The 22102-nt window shown below is 41.5% G+C and overlaps 1 protein-coding gene across 1 annotated transcript; it reads left to right on the top strand.

Moving 5' to 3' along the window:
* Positions 1–3183: 3183 nt before the first annotated feature.
* On the top strand, positions 3184–11397 carry aire (autoimmune regulator). The gene is given in 15 exon segments (XM_034103801.1): positions 3184–3330; positions 3550–3724; positions 3806–3952; positions 4130–4195; positions 4284–4406; positions 5001–5116; positions 5205–5243; positions 5245–5327; positions 5437–5506; positions 5921–6058; positions 6203–6321; positions 7222–7303; positions 7388–7478; positions 9623–9730; positions 11319–11397. Coding segments are annotated over 14 exon segments (1482 nt in total). The 3' UTR covers positions 9709–9730; positions 11319–11397.
* Positions 11398–22102: the final 10705 nt, after the last annotated feature.

The raw sequence follows: 22102 nt of genomic DNA, 5'->3' as shown, positions 1-22102 counted from the left end.
ATGCTAGCCTATAGTATGGAAGCCTGTTTGCGCCACAGGAAAAAATTAAGAAATCCTGTAAGTCAATATAATGACTTATTATAATTTGTATTTTATTTTTTATTGAAACAATGTCAAATACAGAATAAATAGACATACATAGACATCAATGTTCATCATATAAGTGGTACAACTTTATATTAAGGTACACAAATTCACCATCAACTAGTTGTTAATTAACATGCATATTAGCAGTATATTGGCTCTTTATTAGTCATTATAAAACACTTATTAATACCTTATTGTTACAAACTCAGACACTTAGGATGTAGGACCCAATTGCAAGACCCGGGAGACAGAGGTAAAGTATTGGTAGGATACTTTATTTTCCAAAATACAGCAAAAAAAGGGTCACTAACTAATCTCAGGATGAGATGACCTGACCAAGGCAAAAGACAAGGAGCATAGATGACCTGACCAAGGCCATAGACAAAACGTATAGACCTGAACATGACATGAGACAAAAACGAACTGACACTGAACACTGGGAGAGAGGGGAATTTAAACACAGGGTAACAAGACACAGGTGGGAACAATCAGGGGCGGGGCTGACGCTGATGAGCAGAGACACAGAAGGGATGACAGGTGAAAACAATCAGGAAATTAGACACACCAGGGAAACTAACGACAGACAGGAAAACACGGGGAGAAAGACCAGACAATACACAGGGAGGAAAACATGACAAGGAGAACAGAAAAACACCCACTACCAGACACACAAACTTAAAACCGTGACACTCATTCTACATGATCCTATTCTACAAGTAATCTGTGTATGTTACACTTGCATGTATGAGATCATTAAGTGCCTTGTTACTTATTTTTTTATAGTTTCACTGCGTTTGAATGTCAGTGGACTGCAAATAAGTCAATAAAGGAGCATGGCTGCTCATTCCCATGGCTCTCAAAAGAGTTTGGCTGGCTGTTTAATCTATGTTCACACTGAGACAGTACAACACAGAGAGAGAACAGTACACCTATTGTGTAAGTACATACAAGCAGGTCACACGGTATGATCACAAATACATAAACTCTGTTAAAAATGAGTTTTATTAAAAAGTACAGGCATATATGTTCTCAGCTTTGGAGAAACTTGACATGTTTTGGTATGTGTCTGAACCTCTCTTTAGTGGTTTATTAATAAAACAGATATTTCAACGTGGGCCTACTTTGTTCATGTACTGTTGAGGTTAATTCCAGTAGTTGTGTGCTATAATGTATTTACAAAGTGTGAGTGTGAAGAGGAGGCGACTTTAGAATAGGGAACCTGTTCAGGTCAATTAAAGTCAAACTACTAGCTTATTGTTTATGAACAAGACTTCACTTTAAAATAGGGAACATGTTCTTAGATAGAAATACCTTATAGCACACAACTACTGGAATTAACCTCAACAGTACATGAACAAAGTAGGCCCACGTTGAAATATCTGTTTGTGTACCTCATTTTGAGTTAGACATATTGAGCAGAGCATATTAAGACCAAAACTCATGTACAACAACAACAACTTCCTTACTTGCAATAAATAAGGACTAATTAGAGGGTTATTGAGGGAAAACTCTCAACTAATGGCTTATTACTTGTAGAATATGGTCATGTAGAATAAGGCATTAATACATGTTTTATAATGACTAATAAAGAGCCAATTTACTGCTAATATGCATGTTAATTAACAACTAGTTGATGGTTAATTAAGTCAATATATTGAGATGGCTAAGTCAATATAATGAGATAGCTAAGTAAATATAATGAGATAGCTAAGTAGATATATTGAGATAGATAAGTAAATATATTGAGATAGCTAAGTCAATATAATGAGATAGCTAAGTCAATATAATGACTTCCTGTGGCGCAAACAGGCTTCCATACTATAGTGAGCCTTAACTGATTTTTGAATGACAATTAACTGAAACATTAGAGCATCATTGGAATAATGCAAATATGTTTGACGTTGTGTTGAAACATCCATGCTAAAGAAACTGATACGGTCAAAGTGCAGGTGAAGTAGTTTTGGGACTCTATGGTATGCCCACTACTTAATGACCATTTGCAATGGCTTTCAAAGATAACCTTAACAATGTTTTTGTATCTTTAGTGAGAGCCCTGTGGTCCCTTATGAACATTTAAATAAAGTGATACATTGTTTGACAGATAACAGCAATCATCAGAAAAGTACCCTAACATTCATTTTAATTTAGAAAAGGCTCGCAAGAAGAAACATAATAGAACATATTGCTCCAGTGTCTTTTATTGTTGTTAAGTATTGGCTTCAATCAAAACAACAATAATGAAAATAATATAATAGAAGAAACTGCACAGTTTGGAAAGGCTGTCTTTATTGGTCTTGACTGAACGAAGAATAAAGTTACACAGCAACAGCAACCAACCATTTCATCAATATGTCGATCAGTGAATTGTTTACAGTGTTAATTTTGTCATAATTATTGCACCAATCCTGAGCTCCACGCAGTGAGTCAGTGTCTGCACATCTGATAGTTATGGGGAAGTTGTGGTGGAAAGAACCTTTTAAGAAGGAAACTGTCACATGACATTTTAAAGACACTTACACCAAGTCTTCCCAATACAAGAGGACAGGTATTCCCCTAGATGGACAGCTTCTCATACAACCCCCATGAGGGTCAACAGATGGAAGGAGACAGTTAGTGCTGTTAGTGGACACATGAACTCCGCAGAGAAACACTCAGACAAGAGGTCGAGGGGGAATTGGTTCGATTTCCACAATGGTGAAACCTTTGTGAAAACCTCAGCCAGTCGAAATCAGTGGCATCAGTGCTATACATTTGCATGGTAATGTGTATACGTTAGAGTTGCAACAAATGCCCCTCAAATATGGCGATGTATTTCTTTTTTTATGACGGCCAAAAAATAAAACATTTAAAGACATCGCCTTGGACAAGCTGATGGCATTTTTCAGTTTTTACTAACATTATTTATATTTCATATATTAGTAAATAATGAATCTTGAAAATAATCAGCAAATGTATCAATAATGAAGTAATTGTTAGCAGGAAACGACACACCTGTGCACAATGTTGTTCCTCCCTGAAGGACACACCTCTTCCATCCATAGTACTTCTTGTATGATCTCGGATCACTTTGGAGTTGATTCACACACAAAGTGGATCATGTCCAGAGTGGAAGCTTTTCGGGACACAAACCTCCGCTCCATGCTGAGGGGGCTGCGGACAGATATCGCCATGGCTGTAGATGACCCTTTCCCTCTTGTCTACGGGTTGGTGGACACAAATATCATCACTGACCAACTACTGAAGGTAAGTACAACATTATTTTTTCACTTTGATTACAATCATTTGCCATTTTCGACACAATCACACACTGAAAAGCAATGTCATGACTAAGTGATAAGGATGCCTTTTTCCTCTTTATTATTCTCCTGTTGTTTTGTAATTTAGACGATGATCCAGGAACACCTTTTTAGATTGTGACATCAATTCAGACTGAAGAGTTCACACACCCCCTGTTGTTTATAGGACACTCTGGAGAAGGAAGGCAGTGAGGGGATCCATAAGGCCATGTACACCCTGCTGTCCTGGGTCCTGGAGCAGAGCAGATCCACCATCCAGGCCTTCTGGAGCAACCTGTCAAAAGACTACAACCTGGACAGCTACCCTAAACTGCAGACGCTGCTCACTAACCTACACTCCAGTGCGTAACATTCAAGTTTCACCAACATATTTATCAAAAGTTATAGTATGCATTTATCATTTGCTGACATTTTTTGGACAGAATGGGATGCTGCAGGTGCCAGAGGTGAGAAGAAATTGTCTAAAAACACAAAAACACCTCACATCAAGAAGAGGAGCCACGAGGACAGAAAGACAAACTCACACAATCTGCAACCTCAGTATCATGCCAAGACAAGCGATGGAACAGGTTATTTCCCATAATGCATCTCCTCTGACTCTGATTTCTAACTAAGAACATGTTAAAGCTGCTGATGATGATGATGATGATGATGATGATGATGATGATGATGATGATGATGATGATGATGATGATGATGATGATGATGATGGTGATGATGATGATGATGATGTGTGATTTTTCCAGGGGGCAAAGTAAGACTGTACAGAGTGAAGAGTGGAGCTGCAGCCCCACGGCCAACATCTGGAAATAGTAATTACAAATCAGTTATATTTTCTACATTAGATGTAAATATAATTATTTAATGTTACCGAAACATTGAACCCTAGTTCTGCCACAGATGCGGTGTCGTCTTCTGTCCAGAGACCAGTCACTCTGTCCTCCTCTTCCTCCTTAGCTGAGCTGCCAGTCAGCCATGAAGCCACAGAGAAGATCCATATCCAACAGATGTTTGTTTCACATGGTAAGCCTGGTTACTTTTATGGCTACAAATATCGATAGAACTACCCAGCAGGTTGGAAGGGTAACTTTACAAAAGGAATCCAAGACATTTACTTATTACCTGTTGAAAAATAAAATCATAAACCTTATCCAACACTCACCATATAAAAGTATCCTGAATACTTGATTTACATGTAGGCTGGTGATGGATTTTTTTGGAGTATTAAAGGCTCTGAATGTGTCGCACAGATCTAACCATCACTTGTCTGGACTGGTGAACTAACATGCAATGATATGACCTTACAACAAAAGGAGAATCTGCAGAATAACTAATCTTTCTGTATCGCCTGGCCTTAACAAGAAAAAGATAGTGTAGCAAACTTTAGATTTTGTGTATATTCTGTTTGATACAAGTACAAAATAAAAAAAACTGCAAATCCACAACTTAGTGAAAGTAAATGTGTATCGTTCTGATGATTATGATATTCAAATCAAGAATTTGACTTTGCTTAAATCATATTGAATCATTGAAATGATGCATCGATCTAGATCTAATGGCGAAATAAGCAACTACTATTTTTAAAATAAATGTTAAAAAACCGTTGTCATTTAACAGGAACTGTCAGACAGTGCATACAAGTTGGTGAACAGTTTTACCCTGAGCAGACAAATGGAGCATCCCAAGCTGCTGAGAACATGTTTCACCACCAGGGGGAGACACACACAGGCATGGTAGAGATCCTCTCAGCATTCACTCATTCACATGTCTGTCCTTTGAAGCTGCTTTTGTGTCCTAAGTGTTTTGTATCTCTGTGTTTAGGCTCAGTATAATGATGATGAGTGTGCAGTGTGTAAGGACGGGGGGGGAGCTGATTTGTTGTGATGGATGTCCTCGAGCTTTTCATCTGACCTGCCTTCTCCCTCCACTCACGTCTATACCGTGGTGAAAAACCAAAGATTTTAATCACTCTCGTTCTCTGTGTCATTTGTTGTTATGTCAAGTTCTGCTTTGTAAAGAAGTTTAAATCTTAAGTTACATGTTTTATTTGCAGTGGCACGTGGCAGTGTGACTGGTGCTGTGGCAACACAGTAAAACGAGAGAATTCCCATCTGCCTTTACAAGTAAGTATCTGAAGGATATATAAAAAACAAATATATATATATATTTAATCCATACATTATAATTGTTTGTATTTAGTGATTATATTTGTATTAAAAAGTTTCCACACAACATGATGTATAATATTTTCAGATCATAATGGTTATTCTTAATGATCTGCTTCCTAAAATAAATATATACAGTTATCTTCATGATGTTGAGATAGTTGGTTAGTTAATCAGTTGTTTAATTGGTTTTGTATTCTAGTATAATACATTTATTTTGGTTGTTATGGACATCACAGTAGCATTGAATACTCTCCTTTTAAAATATTTACTATCTGATGATATTGTATTACAAAATTAGTTTTTAGACTGAATGGTTTGTGCTCTATATTTTTCCACTACTGATCATGGTCATAATATTTTATATTACAGCCACTCATTGCCCAGACGCAGCACACCACCACAAGCTCCAGTAACTCCATCATGGACGTCTCCTTCTTCTCCTCGCTCTCATCCTCGGCTCTTACGGCTGTCGCAGCTCCTACAAATGAGCTGAGTGGCATGAGCCAGGTAAAGACTCGGTGATCTGCTCGGTGACCCTTCATATTGTCACCCATTTTGTCACACTTGTTAAACAATAACTCTGCTATTACTTCCTCTGACCATTTGGTAATTCTGTGCTGTTCTCTAAAATTGCATCACATGTGAGTCCAGTGTTCAGGTGGAGAACTGCTCAGTGTGAGGGAGGTGTGCGGTGTTTGTAACCGAGGAGGAGAGCTGACTCACTGCCTCCAGTGTTTGCAGCGCTTCCACACACACTGCCTCTCCTCCAAGTAAGACACACACTCCTCACTATCATCTCCTCTATACCTTTTCAGAAGATGACATGCATACTTCCCACAAACGTGACATTTCTAATCTCAGCCTCAATGTAATCCATGCATCAGTGTGTAAATATGTCCTCACTGATAAAGACCTTCCTCTGGACTCCTGTTTGTGTTTGTATTGATCAACAATGTGCATTAACGCTCTGATCCTTATCTTGCTAATGGTGACTAATGGGTTTAAAATGGACAGTTGCAGCAGGGTGTGCAGTACACTGTATCCTCATGATCTGATTATGAGACAATGGGCCCCTGGGCACAAACATGTAAAAGGACCCCACCCCTCCTACATACAGTAAGAACAAGAGCCAGAGATGTGGTTGTTTGGGTCTTGGCTTGTTGTGTGCCTCTTTGTGGACTTTCTGTGTCTCTTGTGACTTCCCGATAAGAAATCTCTGCAGTAACTTCAATCAGAGGCTCTGGCCCACTAGGTCCTTTAAGTAATCTGTCTATGTGTATAATGCAGATAAAGATCAATGATATATCTCAATATTACCAGAGAAACAGAGAACAAATGAAACTTTGGTGATGATCTCATGTACACATTTGACTGTTGTCTAAGTGCTTTTGTGTGATAGTTGGTGATGAAGTTAAGATTCCTTTACCATTTTTAGCAGAGCATGAAATGTTACCTGAAACCTTTTTTGGAGTTTGCAGCATTTTATCAATGCCATTTGATTTAATATCATTGCATACTACGTTTGACATGATGAGCAAACAGTTCAGTCTTCCATCTGAAACCTATTGCTCTGTTATCCTCAGGAGTGTTGCTCATCACATATTGATTGAAGGTAACATTCTTTACATAGAAACACTCTGACTCACCATCTGTGTCTCTGTGTGTGTTAGAGGGAGATCCATCTGCTCGTCCTGCTCCGGGCCCTGGGGCGGCTCCGCAGGGAGGGAGGCTGAATCATCCAGAGTCCTACAGGTGTGTCTGCACGTGTGTGTACACATGATATATACACCTTCATTATCTGAATGTGATTGATTGTAATCTCGTGTGTGTGTCCAGCTCGCCCCAGGGGTTCATGATCAGAGCCCCCCCGTCCCTGAGCCCGGTCTCCACAAAGATGAGCTGGACTCCATCCTGGGAGACGTGAGTGAGACACAGTTATGTCGATAAAACAGATGTAGACATGATATATGAATACATCATACAGCCATGCATGTCACAGACAAGATGACTGCACAGGGAGGGAGTTATCATGAAGCTGCTTGTGTTTCCACAAAACAGCACCTCTTTATCAAACTGCAAATAAAAACACATCATAGGTAGTGTGTGCTGAGAAAGATTCAAACAGTTTTAAATATTACGCATTTATTTTGTACTATAAGCTAACACTGCTGCGTTTAAGGTGTGATGATTAAGTTCTTACCCATGCAATATTACAACAGTTTCATTAAGTTTAGGTAACATTTAATGAATGTCAGGAATGCCAGATTCATTAACAGCCATTGTTCTAATAGTACCAATATCCTCTTTGTTAGTTGTTGAAAACAGAATATATAATTAGTGTTTCTCTCCTTCTGGTTGTAAAAATGATTTTGCACTCAAAAAACTATAATTTCTTAACCAAATTTATATATAAGGATTAGACCTTTTCAGGGCCTCATATTCACCTCATCTATCTAAAGTTGTGGTTCAAATACATAACTCTAACACATTAAGGATGTAAGATGATTATAACGAGGACATATTTGATTTTCTTTCCTGGCTGAACCTTTCAGTTGACTCAGATCCACATAGAGAACTTGGAGTTTCAGGCTCTGCACTTTCCCTCCTCACCTCATACCTCAAAGACCGCACCTACAGGGTAACTTGGAGAGGGTCCGAGTCCGACCCTTGTCAATTAACTACAGGGGTCCCTCAGGGCTCTGTTCTTGGTCCCCTCCTCTTCTCCCTGTACACAAACTCGCTCGGATCTGTCATTAGCCCGCATGGTTTTTCATACCACTGCTACGCTGACGACACCCAATTAATTCTGTCCTTTCCCCGCTCAGAGACCCAGGTCGTCGCACGCATCTCTGCTTGTCTAGCTGACATCTCTCAGTGGATGTCCGCTCATCACCTCAAGCTCAACCTTGACAAAACTGAACTGCTTTTCCTTCCGGGAAAAGATTGTCCCTCTCTTGACCTGACTATCAACATCGGCACCTCTGTTGTTTCCCCGACTCAGACTGCAAGGAATCTGGGTGTGATCCTAGATAACAACCTGTCCTTCACGGCAAACATCGCTGCTACAACCCGCTGCTGCAGATACACGCTTTACAACATCAGGAGGATGCATCCCCAGCTGACCCAGAAAGCGACACAGCTTCTGGTCCAGGCTCTCGTCATCTCACGCCTAGACTACTGCAACTCCCTCCTGGCTGGTCTACCTGCATGTGCCATCCGACCTCTGCAGCTCATCCAGAATGCAGCGGCTCGTCTGGTCTTCAACCTTCCTAAATTTTCCCACACCACTCCGCTCCTCCGCTCCCTTCACTGGCTTCCGGTAACTGCTAGAATTCACTTCAAGACACTGGTACTTGCGTACCATGCTGCAAATGGATCTGGCCCCTCCTACATCCAGGACATGGTTAAACTGTACACCCCAGCGCGTGCACTACGCTCTGCATCAGCCAAACGACTCGCTGCACCCTCGCTGCGAGGGGGACCCAAGTTCCCATCAGCAAAAACACGTGGGTTTGCTATCCTGGCTCCTAAATGGTGGAATGAGCTCCCCATTGACATCAGGACAGCAGAAAGCTTACACACCTTCCGGCGCAGACTGAAAACTCATCTCTTTCGACTCCACCTCGAGCGATATAATTCCTAACAAAGAACTGCTAACAGAGCACTTATATACTAATAAAGGACTGGCTTATCTACAGCCAGTTGAGTAGCACTTGAAATGCTTGGCTCTATGAAACCTGATGTACTTATATGATTCTGTTTTCTTCAAGGTTGTGTCTTCCTGGTCGAATGTACTTATTGTAAGTCGCTTTGGATAAAAGCGTCAGCTAAATGCAATGTAATGTAATGTAATGTAATGGAGGGAGAGTGCATGTGCTGACCGAATGACCTACAACTTCAAACATGCCCTGATGTACTGTCATTTGATAACAGCAGTAATAATCTGATAAAGATTGTAGCATTATCGTTGTCATGGACATCATATTGTACATGTTTTCCAAATGACGTCACCAGGACTCTGCCTTTTGTCCAGAGATTGATCCGGCTGTTTGTTTCTGCTCTCTGGGTCTCAGCAGGGGTCCATTGACAGCATCTTGCAGTGGGCTTTCCACAACATCTCTCGGCCCCTCCCCGACTCCCAAGGGTACTTCCAGTGACCGACAGACCACCTGCTCTCATGTAGGAAATCTCACATGGGGAGGTTATGCCGTAAAGTAACAATAATGATAATTAAATGCAGACTATGAAGTAAATGTCTGTTAGGGGCTGATTTCACGTCATTATTTGTTTTAATATTTTTTAAATCTCTTTCTTTTTCAAGTTAAAACATTGCATCCTCTCAAATCACACATTTTAGATAATATGTTTGTTCATAGATATTTTATCGGGGACCCTTCTGACCCTCCTGCTCCTGCCCTCTGTGCAATGTGTTTGTACCATGATGCCTTTGAGTTCCACTCGCTTTATTTCAAACAGCACTCAGCAGTGTTTGAATAACACTAGTATTCTTTTTCTGGAGCTTTTACTTGAACAAATCTTATTTAGGAACATGAACCATGTGGGCAATGTATGGACGGAAATAACAGAGCTCTTAAAACGCTTGATTTTCAACATTCAACCCTCTGCAAGAAAACATTTCCTAATACCGCAGGACATACTTTTGTTGATATTGTTATACGTGTCACAAGTCCGCGATAAATCTAACTATTGAAACAAACTGAGATATAGTGAGCTTTGTACTTTGTGTCTCAGATGTTGTGCGCCTTGCCTGGTTGTTATAATGCTTGAACCAAAGGACATTATTGCGTGATATGAAGTTAGATCGACTTTTTTTTCATGCTTTTCAGCTTCAATCTTCACTCCATCCTATTTAAGAATCGTCACAACAAGACTTATCGTGCAGGACGTGGGGTCAGCATTAACGTAGGGGGCTGTCAGTTAGCCTTGGACATCTTTTGCAAACTTTGCTTATCAAACTGGAATTCATGTACGTTTAAAAAAACATTTCTAAAAAGCCATACAACTAGAAGTGAATCATTTATGTTTTCTTATGTCTTACCTGTTCCCCCGTGTGTGAATGTGTTTATTTTGAAGAAGGCAGTGTTGGAGAAGTTATTTTTCTCACTGGTTAACAATTTAAAATCAGTTAGCACACTAATGTCAGAGGACATCGGTTTCTCATCCCAGAAAATTATAATAAAGACAAAGCAAACTTTCACACATGCACAAAGATTCCAGATTCACACGTTACACCAGATGGTTTCAATAGGATGAGGTATGCAAGCTGAGAAATGCCTCTGTTTAACAGGAATTCCTTGAAGACTATCACTTAGATGTGGAATGTTGTTTTTGTCATGGGATTCAAGAGTTTTAGCATGACTGCCAGAGGGATGGAGCTCGGCCAGGCAGATTTTTCTCCCCTCGGTATTCGGTTGCCATGGCTCTCAGCTCCTACAGGCCCAAAACAGAGGATGATAAACACGTTCCTCTGTGTGTCTGTTTGTTTATGAATCCACTTTCTAAATGGTTCATGAAACATCCTGCATACTTTAGAGCTGTGGATCCCTGCAGGGAAAGCAACATCACTGACAGAGATACAAAAGTTTTATTTGAATCTTTCATATAGAGAACATCTGACATACATTGGTGTCAATTCTGTGTAAATGTCACTTAGTTAGCACTGCTGTACTCTGTCTTAATAAGTCACTAAACTAACAATATTTCTCCTTCTGTTTTTTTCTCCTGGCAAACCCCTTCTCACCACTAGATGGCATCCACCTGATTGATGGGATGTAACACTCATCTATTCTGCAGTACGTCACTGAACTCAAGCAACCGTCAAACCGTGATCAGGAAAGTATTTCCTTTTACAAAACAATGTTTGTGTCGAGTTGTGTGAATTTCTCTGATTTAATCAAAAATAAAGAGATACTTGTCCCAACTATTTAGAACAAACTATATGTCCTACTTTGTGTTTGTCTAATTTAATAGATTTGCGAAAAATGAATTCTAAGACAATACAATATACACAGTAAATGTATTGATGCATAAGTTATAGCAATAACACAATACTCTGGAATAGGCTGCTGTCTTAGCAAACATGCTTTTACTTTTAAATGTTTTGCTCCTAATTATTTTGTACTTATATTTAAATTGTAAAATATCTTATGTCTGCAGCTGTTTTTTTTCCTGTGAATTGATGCTTTTGACTGATGTTCACTTTATCACAGAGTTTTAAAGTATTTAGAAGTCTGAGTGCATAAATATATGGTGTATAATAACATATACATTTGGTATACTCTCAGAGTATTATGATGTACTTTGTGTTAGGATTCTTGCTTATCACCTCTGTTGCATCATCTCTTCCTTCTAATCTTGCATATCTTATGTCCCACCCTGCTGCATTCCTGTATGATGTCCAATGAAACAAACATGTCACCAATAGTGTTATGTGTAGTTCATGGCCTCGGTCATCATGTACGCACTTCTGCCAGATGCTGCTTTGAAGAAATAGTTTTGTGCCCCATGCTTTCTTTCCAAGAGTTGATGACACAACCTCTAAAGCTCACACATTTGTATGTCAAAACTACACATTTAAAGACTTGGATACACAGATTTCTTAAATATGGTAATGGTTTACAAAAAAGAAAATACACAACACTTTCAACAGGCTTAATCTAAATCTCTTAACATGTACATTCTGTCTGTTCCATTAGTGTAAAGACATATTTTTGAATTTATATTGGGAGTGATTCTCAGACCGTTTCTTGTTTGGAAAGTCAAAAAGCTGGAGTTCCAATAATTAGTAAGACACGTATAAACAGTCAGTTTCTGTGAAGGTTAAATTCCTTGAACACACATATCCTGTTACAACTCTATTGGCCACAGGCGAGGAATTCTTTGGAAAACTGTAATAGATGAAATTCCCACGCTTTGGGCATCCTCTTCTCACATTTTTGTGCACTTCATAAGTGTGGGCAGCGGTCCAGTGTGTGTTCCTGGCTGCTGATGGTTTCTGAGAGGTGAAGCCTGCACTTCCAGTCAGGACCCTTCGCCTTTCCCTCATGCTATTGTTGTGGGCAGGAAACGGCGAGAGGCCCTCCATTGTCTTGGCTCAATCTTCAGAGCAGAAAGTGTAACTCCCTGAAAGTCATAAGAGCTGGAACACTTTGGAAGTTACTTTGCAGTAGCAAAATATTGGCAAACTAGACAGTCTACTTTTTCATAATATGTGAAATATCTTCATAGCTAAAGGAACCTTTTTTGTCAATATATTTTTCCACAAAGCAGTCATCTGAAGGTCATTTTTATGTTCCCCCTTTTGAAGAGAACATATAGGATGTTTATTAGATAGGTTGCTTTATTTATTATTTACATTCTCTAAGAGCTGTCTTTTGTTATAAACAGGCTTTTAAAGTTATTTTGGCTCAGTGCTTTCTCTGAAGTCACAGAAGGCTGAGGTGATAGACACTTTAATGACAGGATAATAAAAAATGACTTAGATAATATCAATTCATAAAATGTGATTAGCAAACAGTATATTAAGCTGTCAAACCCCTATCACCACCGGCTGAAATCATTTTCTTGAGCATTAATAATGCAGTAATATAATGTAAATATGTATGCAACGTGCTGAAAGGGGCCAATCTGCAAAGTGAGAATTTAAAATTTTGATAACAAATATATGTAATAAATATTTCAAAGTCTATTAGTGTATTTTATTGCAATTCATTTGAAAGTTTTCCTTTGCAACATTTGTATCTAGTGAAATGTTCCAGGTCCAACATTCCTGCGTTACATAAGAGAGGTCTGAAGTCAATAAGGTCTGAGTTCTTATTTGTGTTTCTGATTTCACTGAAGTATATCAGAACATAATGTGAGCTGGGGGTGTGAACGAACACACACACACACACACACACACACACACACACACACACACACACACACACACACACACACGTCACACGCTTTTCCTTTTCTGCCAAGAACCATTAAGCGTGTTCTCTCTTCTGACGTGAAGTTTCAACTTTTAGTCAAATGTCAGGGTCAGCTTGTCTTCTTGGGTGGGTGATGTTCTATGTGTAGCCCAACATAAGGCACAAGTCCAAAAACAATAACCACTTTACTTAGCTAAACAATGATTAAGTGTCTTTTCTTTCACCAAGCAGAGCAGCCAAGAACACTAAGTATCTGTGACGCAAAATAATAAAGTGGCATGACAGTGGCTGCTCAGCATCTATTCGTCTAGACATCTGACTAATTGCACAGCAATTTATTAGAACTAATTTACCACTGTCTGTGGTCGCCTCTTGTCTCTGTCTTCAGAGCTGACCATTTTGCTCTAAACAGCAAAAACGAAGACAAACATCTAAAATATCTACTTAGGGGGAAGAAAGCTCCTCAAACTCTCCCTGAGTCCCCAGAGAGGCCAGATAATGATACGCTGGCAGCACAGATTGCAGGGTTGTCATCGGGCTGGAACTGTAAACACAGCGGCGAAACCTCGTTAGGACATTCCAGAAAGATCCTCAACTGGGAATTTCTTGGAAGAGCTTCTCTAGTGTTTGCATTCTTCCTTTGGGACAGCAGTGCTAACAGCGTCTCCTGTGATCACGGCCCTGTCCCGAGAATTATATGAGGAGGAATAGAGGTGAGCAGATGTTGAACATTCCTCTGCAAACTGTGAACTGTGGACAGCAGGTACATGTCAGTACAGTAGATGTTTGTCCTGCTTTTTTAGATTTAAAAAAAAAAAAAACTAGGGCCACCTGGGTGGGTGGAGGGGGTCAGGAGGACGGGTTTGGGCTGACAACCCAGGAGCACCGCGGAGGACCCGGAAGGGATCTCGGGCAGACGGCCCGGGGGCAAGGCAGAAGCCGAGAAGGGGGACTCGGGTGGACGGCCCGGGGGCAAGACAGAGTCCAAGGTGGGGGTTATGGAGGGGCGAAGGCCACCGCGGGCGAACTCAGGGGGCCGAGCATGAGGGCGAGGACCGCGGACGGAAAAGTCAGGGGGCCGAGCATGAGGGCGAGGACCGTGGCCCTCCGGGTGCCGGGCTCGAGGGCGAAGACCGCGGCTCTTAGGGGGCCGGGCTCGAGGGCGAAGACCGCGGCTCTCAGGGGGCCGGGCAGGAAGACGCCGACGGGACAACGCCGGAGGCCGGGCAGAACCCGGTGTCGGCCGGACAGGAACCGGCGCCGGTGGGACAGGCCTCGGCAGGATCCCCCACGGAAGAGGACCAGGAGTTGGCAGGACCCCCGGCAGGAGGGCAGTCGGCGGGACAGGACACCGGATTGGCAGAATCCCCGGCAGGAGAGCAGTCGGCGGGACCTCCAACAGGACAGGACACAGGGTTGGCAGGACCCCCGGCAGAAGCGCAGTCGGCGGGACCCCCAACGGGACAGGACATAGGGTTGGCTGGACCCCTGGCAGGAGAGTAGTCGGCGGGACCTCCAACGGGACCGTACATAGGGTTGGCAGGACCCCCGGCAGGAGAGTAGTCGGCGGGACCCCCAACGGGACAGAATATAGGGTTGGCAGGACCCCCGGCAGGAGAGTAGTCGGCGGGACCCCCAACGGGACAGGACATGGAGTTGGCAGGACCCCTGGCAGGAGAGTAGTCGGCGGGACCTCCAACGGGACCGTACATAGGGTTGGCAGGACCCCCGGCAGGAGAGTAGTCGGCGGGACCCCCAACGGGACAGGATATAGGGTTGGCAGGACCCCCGGCAGGAGAGTAGTCGGCGGGACCCCCAACGGGACAAGACATGGAGTTGGCGGGACCCCCAACGGGACAAGACATGGAGTTGGCAGGACCCCCAGCGGAACCTCCAACGGCACTTCAGTAGGAACTTGAATTGGGACTTGAGTAGGAACTTGAGTTGGGACTGGAGAGGGAACTCAACAGGGGACTCGAGAGGGGGCTTGAGAGGAAAACTGGAGAGGGGACTCGAGAGGAAACTGGAGAGGGGACTCGAGAGGAAACTTGAGATGGGACTAGAGTTGGGATTTGAGAAGTGACTAGAGGAGGGACTAGAGAAGAGACAAGAGATGGGACTATGGCAGCTGGGGCAAGAGCTGGGTCTGGAACCATGGCTGCGGGGGCCGGAATAGAAGCCAGAATCATGGCTGTAAGGACCGGTTCTGGAGCCGGAAACATGGCTGTAAGGTCCGGTTCTGGAGCCGGAAACATGGCTGTAAGGTCCGGCTCTGGAGCCGAATCCATGGCTGCCTGGACCGGTTCTGGAGCAAGGACCATGGCTGCTGGGGCCAGAACTGGGTCTGTAACCATGGCTTCTGGGGGCTGAACTGGTTCTGGAACCATGGCCCTTTGGGCTCGTGCTGCTAATCTGGCCTTGCGACTCCTTCCTTTAGGAGCCGTTTGGAGGCTCCGTGGACCTCCAAAAGCCAGACGAGTACCAGCGAATGGCTCCTGGACTGTAGCAAACACTGGGGCAGAAGCCAGGGTTGACTCCAAACGGACCACACCGATGCGTGTGGTGTCATAACGGGAGTTGGGAGGCCTGGGGCTGTCAGGCAGGGGATAACACACCATGAGGAAATCCAAAATCCCGCCCGGCACGAATCTCACCAAGCCTGGTTTCTCCATAGTTATCTGGCGCGCCGCTGCCAGAGCAGCCTCTCACTGCTGAACCCCGGACGCTCCCATCCATTGATCAGAGCAGGTAGCCAAAGAAAAAGTAAAATCCAACAATTCCTGCTCAAAAGGATCTGCTGGGCACATATTTGGTGAGTTCCTTCTGTCAGGGTTGAGTGAGGCAAGCAGGACCCAAATGCAGATGAACAGAAAAAATACCTTTATTTCAAGGCTACTGGAACAAACTTCGACAAAACAGTACTCTCACCCCGTGAACAACGTCCAAATACGACAAGGAACTCACAAAGACTAACAGAAAACACAGAACCTAAATACACTCAGGACTAATCAAACAAACAAGAGACAGGTGAGGAGAGAGGAGAAAACACAGGGGCACCAGGTGAACACAATCAGACAACTAGACACACCAGGGAAACTAACGACAGGAGGACACAGGGAAAAGGACCAGACAATATACCAAGAGGAAAACATGACAGGGAGAACAGCAAAACACCCAAAACAAGACATACAAAACGTGACATAACACAATAATCGTAACAAATAACAATTATTCATTAGAAAGATTCAATGATTTCGAAATCGAAATCGAAAGCATTTTCTGATTCTGTTTTCCAACAACAACACAGCTGACCTTTATCTATCTGGATCAATGCATAATGTGTCCTTTCATTAACTTTGAAGCGTTTCAAATTATTTATTTTTCATTTCGTATTTATGGCTATTTGAATTTGTCTCAGAATAGAAACTTTCCTCTGGCTTTCCCCCCTAGCCTTAAAAATAGACATTCTGTGTATAACAAGACAATAGCCTTCTTTTGATCGACACAATGCTGTCTTTGTGTGTCAGCAGACCCTACAGGCCTTGAGTTGCACCATTAGCATATCTCACAGCTGAATCATCTTCACTTACTGGCAAAAGCTAGAAGTCATTCATACGATAATGGATTTTTCCAGTTGACACTTTAAGAAATTCTTTGGTTTACACAATACTTAAAGCAAGTCAAGCCGAAGAACAAGCTGCCAGAGGAAGTTAACTGTTACAACACTTCTGCGGTGTGTAAGTGTTAAACATGTCATTTAAGGCCCAAACTACTTTCCAGTGTCAATCAAAGAAAAGTAAAAGAAACAGTTGGGTTCATTTGGTGACTTTGAATGCCATAGCATATCAGTTTAATCCTCATTAAACCATTTAGTAAAGTCTTGTGTACAGACGCATTTGTTACATTTCTTCACATAGGCAGTTTTTCTTATAAATTGACACCACTTATGTATCATAAATGTCTTTTACAGTATAATAGCTTATTGGTAAAAATAAAAAGGTTTAGGTCAAGTGGTTGTTCAGAGTTTGATGGCTCAGTATATATGGTTTTATTGCACAATATAACCACCCAGTATTGCACAATGTCAGTATGACAGTTGAAGGAGTGTAAATAGCTGAATAGTCGCCAGTAAAGAGACATAATATAAAACAGGTTAATGTTTCAACTGTAGATTTAAATGCACCCAAAATTCCTGAAGTGCACATTATTGATTCAAGATGGGTTTAGTTTTCCCCTTGTCCCTGAAAAGGTGCACACTTCCCTCTGTGCTGTGGAACAGTCAGCAGGTGGTGGAAAAAAAATAATGACTAAATGAAACTGCTTAAAATAAATTCTGTGGATTTTCTTGAGGAACCATGTTTTCTGGAAAGACTCAGTGCAGTTGGTACCACAAGCCTGATGCCTTCTAGTTCCATAATAATGAAGAGAAGGCAGACATCTCTTCGGCTGATATCTCCTTCACTTGGCACTCACACGAGCCATCTAGTTTGATAAATAGCACCAAGAGTAAGAGGAAAAATATGTTAAGCTTACAACATGTCCTTTATTGAGAACATGCCATACTTTTGAAAATACATCTATATGACATAACCAATGCTGTAAACTGTAATGTCACGATCACATTTTCTGCTTATTTCGGAGTTAGGGGCTCAAACTCACCTTGCTTAAATGACCATCCTTCCATCAACTTGAACCCCCCCTTCAGTCTACTATGATCATTACCTACCTGCCTTTCCTCTCACACTCAAACACACACCACACCCAGCTCAGCATCCCACCCAACATTCCCCTCATTGCTGGACCATGGAAAGCCCCTGGTACATTTTCAGAGCTGCTGAGCGGTATACAGACACAGAGACCCCTCTCTCTCTTTCCACATTGCCACTGGCCAAAGCCAGCCATCAGATCACATGCTATGTGCAGCCTCAGCAGCACAGGAGCTATTCGCTGGGGGCACACATGCTGGGGCCCGAATGAATGACTGGCATTCTTGTGACCTCCCAGGATGGCAGCGGACCCCCGGGGTGCAGGGCTGTTTTAGGACAGGGTGTCAGGGCTGGTTGCTGTGTCATTTGTCTGCAGTATGCATGTTGTCTCCAGGGCCAAAGGCAGCGAATATGTTTTCACACCTCTAAATGGCAGCTACGGCTGGTATTTATAAAGGGCCTCGGAGCTTTGCCTCAGATTAACGGTGCTCAGTTTGGTGCAGTCTCGCCCTGAAGGTCAGGATGACTGAGACTGAGGTGGGTCCAGAGACTAAATTATTAGTCACTCTACAAGATGAACAACGTCTGTCTGCTAGCCCTGTGGCAGAACAGCTTTTGTTTTACAACTTTATGACTTGTTTGCATCTTGACGCTTGACCTTTCAATTTTCCTGTCACATACCAGAAATACAGTTAACCTAAAGCTATGCTGAGTAAACTCAAAGAGAACTGACATAAATGAGGCATGAGAAATAAAGGGATGGGAAGAAAATGGAAAAGGAACATGATTACAGTGACACTCAGCTATTTGTATGAGTAATGCGTCTGAGAGCAGAGGCCAAATATTCAGAGTGTTTTCAGACAGAAAAGAAACAGTCAAATTGCCATGGCAGTATAAACATGTACATCTCATAATATGTTTAAGCTGCAACATGTAAGCGTTGAATGACCCAACAGCAAAACAAATCCAATAAATCTTATGTGAAACAGCGATGGTGATAAATACCTCCATTATTAGTAAACCAGATCTGTGAGAGTGCTTGGTTTGAAAAGTCTACATTGTTTGTTTTGTTCCATCAAAATTTCACATTTACAACCGCCCAAACAATAATTAAAGGATGTGGGTGGCCAGTGTCACAGGACATTTTGAAAAGGCAGAACATAAGTGCAGTTTTCTAATGCATGTTTTGTGAAGTATGTAACCATACTTTCTGTTGACCATCTGATCTAACTAGCTTGCTCCTCTCTGTTGAATTCTGAGACCATGTTGTGTTTTGTTGGTTCATATTACGGTCTTTCATTTGCCAAGAAGTTCCCCACAGCATTGTTAGCTTTTTTTTTTTTTTTTCAAATGGAGCATATCTCATTTAGTCCTTTCACTTTCAGATGCTGGTAACACAGGCTTCTCAGCAGTAACAAGAAGACTTCTCCAATATCATGGATGAGGAGAAAAATGTGGAATTTCAGGTCCAGCAGGCAGTTGGGGTTGGGTGCATGTGGTCTTTATGAAAACACACCTGAGCATTATAGATAGGGTCTACTGAAGCAATTCAATAATGTTAGATTTAAACATATTATGTCAACAAAAGTTACTATTGCCGTACAAAATTCTTAGTTGTACATAGCAATACTCAGTCATTTCCAAATTCATAATTCTTTTGAAAAGGGTTTTATTTGTATTTTTTATGTTTTCTTAAATTTGATGAGAATATAAATACCCCTCTCTGAATATATGCAGCTACAGCCAGACATTTAACGTATCAAGAGAAAACTGACAGCCTCGATTCATCCAAATCTACCAGCACCTTAATCTTACCAATACACACTTTTAGTTCAATACAAAAACTGCCTCAAACATTAAACACAAAATAACAAGAAAACTCCAAGGTTTCATCAAGAAGTACAAATAATCCTTATAGTGGACTCCTGATGCCAAAACATGTTGGACTTTCTCTTCATGCCATGACAATAATTGCTTTTTAGTTTGTTTAAAATAGTATTGCTGGTATTTTCTGTTCTGCGTGTATTCGTATTCAAAGAGAACATCAAACAAACTTTATTTGAGAGGAAGAAGCAACTGTTCCCAAACATTTTTTGTTGTGGCTTCATGGAAGGGTTACAGTATGTGCTGTTTCCAGTATTTCTGCTAAGCTAAGCTAACTGGCTGGATGTACCTTGATATTTACTATTTATTTTTAATTATATTACACAAAATGCAATTTTTAAGCAACATCTGTTGCACAGAATCAGATTGATTGCTTTCATCTCACTTTCAATCAGCTCTTAAGCTGCCTTATTCACATCTGTTTTGTACAGTTTGCACACTTAACAGATTCATCTCCCGTGACTCATGTCTGAAGTCTGTTTGCTATGAACGTCTGGAAATTCCCATGAATGCAGCCTTACCTGCTGCAACATGCAAAGAGTCCCGGACTCATCAGTTTAGGCGAATACTTAACCGCTGGACTATTTTTATTTTACTTCTGCTCTTCACATGTGTATTAATGATATAATAACATGCCTTTGCCTGCTTGCCTTGGCAAATATGAATCTAAAAATCAGCCCTGGCATCACAACCCTGGCTGTGGCGAAATACGAATACATGGGAAGCTGGTTGTCAGTTGTTTCCTGAGAACAGGATACCGCTTGAATGCAGCTCACCTTGTCCTTGTCTATTGTATACTGTGTGAATGAGGAAGCCCTCCATGGATGTGAGAGCCAGGGAGAGGAATCCATCCCACTCCTTCCAACACTATCAATTACATTCCTCACCAATCCTTCCATATCGGATGGCCTTGTCTGCTGTTCTGTGTCTATTCTTTCCCACAGGGCCCGACACCGTAACATACATCCTGTTAAAAAAACAACAGTCCCTTTAAATCTTGTCTAAAGCCAGATACCGTCACTCTCAGATTGTCTGGAGTAATCTACTCAAATGCATGAGGGAAACATCTTGTTGTTTGGTCTTTACTTTAACACTGTGACTAATCTCTCTTTAAATAACCACGTATCTTAACTATGACAAGTGAAACAGCCTTCAGCTTCTATATATCGTTTTGTGATATATGAGCCTCCATCTCTTTTTAAAACATCCCAGATTAGAATACATAAAATAGGTCTTAATTACAACGGGGTGTAGGTTATTACACGCTTGTTGAGTTGTTGTCTCAACTGTGTTAAGGATTGATTGTTTGTCAATACCTTGATGTGGTTAAACAACTGCAGCTCTTAGTTGACAGGAAAGTAATTGCCATCATCATGTGCTATACATATCTCCACATGTGAAGCCTCAACTGCAGCAAACAATCTTACATTTAGAAGTAAGGATATTTTCATCACAGTTGAAAGTGTTCCTACATATTTCATGCACTATAAGTATCATAATCAAATTCTGTTTTTAACCTATGTTTTAAACATATGCACAACAATTACAGTGAATTAGATGTTGGCCATTACAATCCTTAGATCTCAGGCTCCCTCCAACACCTAATTAAATATGTAAAAAAAGGAACAATTATTTTACAAATACAGAAATAGTAGTTTGTACATTTAAGGGCTCCCCCACCCACGTTGTCTTCTTCACTCCCTCCCTTTGACCAAGACATTTTTATACTGACGGGTCAGACGATTACATTTAGACCCAGACAGTTTCCAAATGTGTAACTGGTAGTTTGAATACTGTCACTGTTGCCTCATTTGTGCTCATGTTTCCACCAAAACCACCAAAACCAAAAGAGCAATATGATTTTACACAATTGTGTTTAATTTTCCTCCAACCCACTCTTCTTTTAACAAACAAGGCATAACTCATGAACGTTTTGTCTGCTTTGGGGTTTTCTACAGACAGTTAGAAAGGTATTTTAGTGGTACGCCATTTTAGATGTTCATCTCCTGTAATGACTTTTTGAA

The sequence above is a fragment of the Pseudochaenichthys georgianus genome, chromosome 17 (genome assembly GCF_902827115.2).
Source record: "Pseudochaenichthys georgianus chromosome 17, fPseGeo1.2, whole genome shotgun sequence".
NCBI classification, from domain to species: domain Eukaryota; kingdom Metazoa; phylum Chordata; class Actinopteri; order Perciformes; family Channichthyidae; genus Pseudochaenichthys; species Pseudochaenichthys georgianus.
Note: the sequence above shows the minus strand (reverse complement) of the source record. Positions and strands in the feature narration are given on the sequence as shown.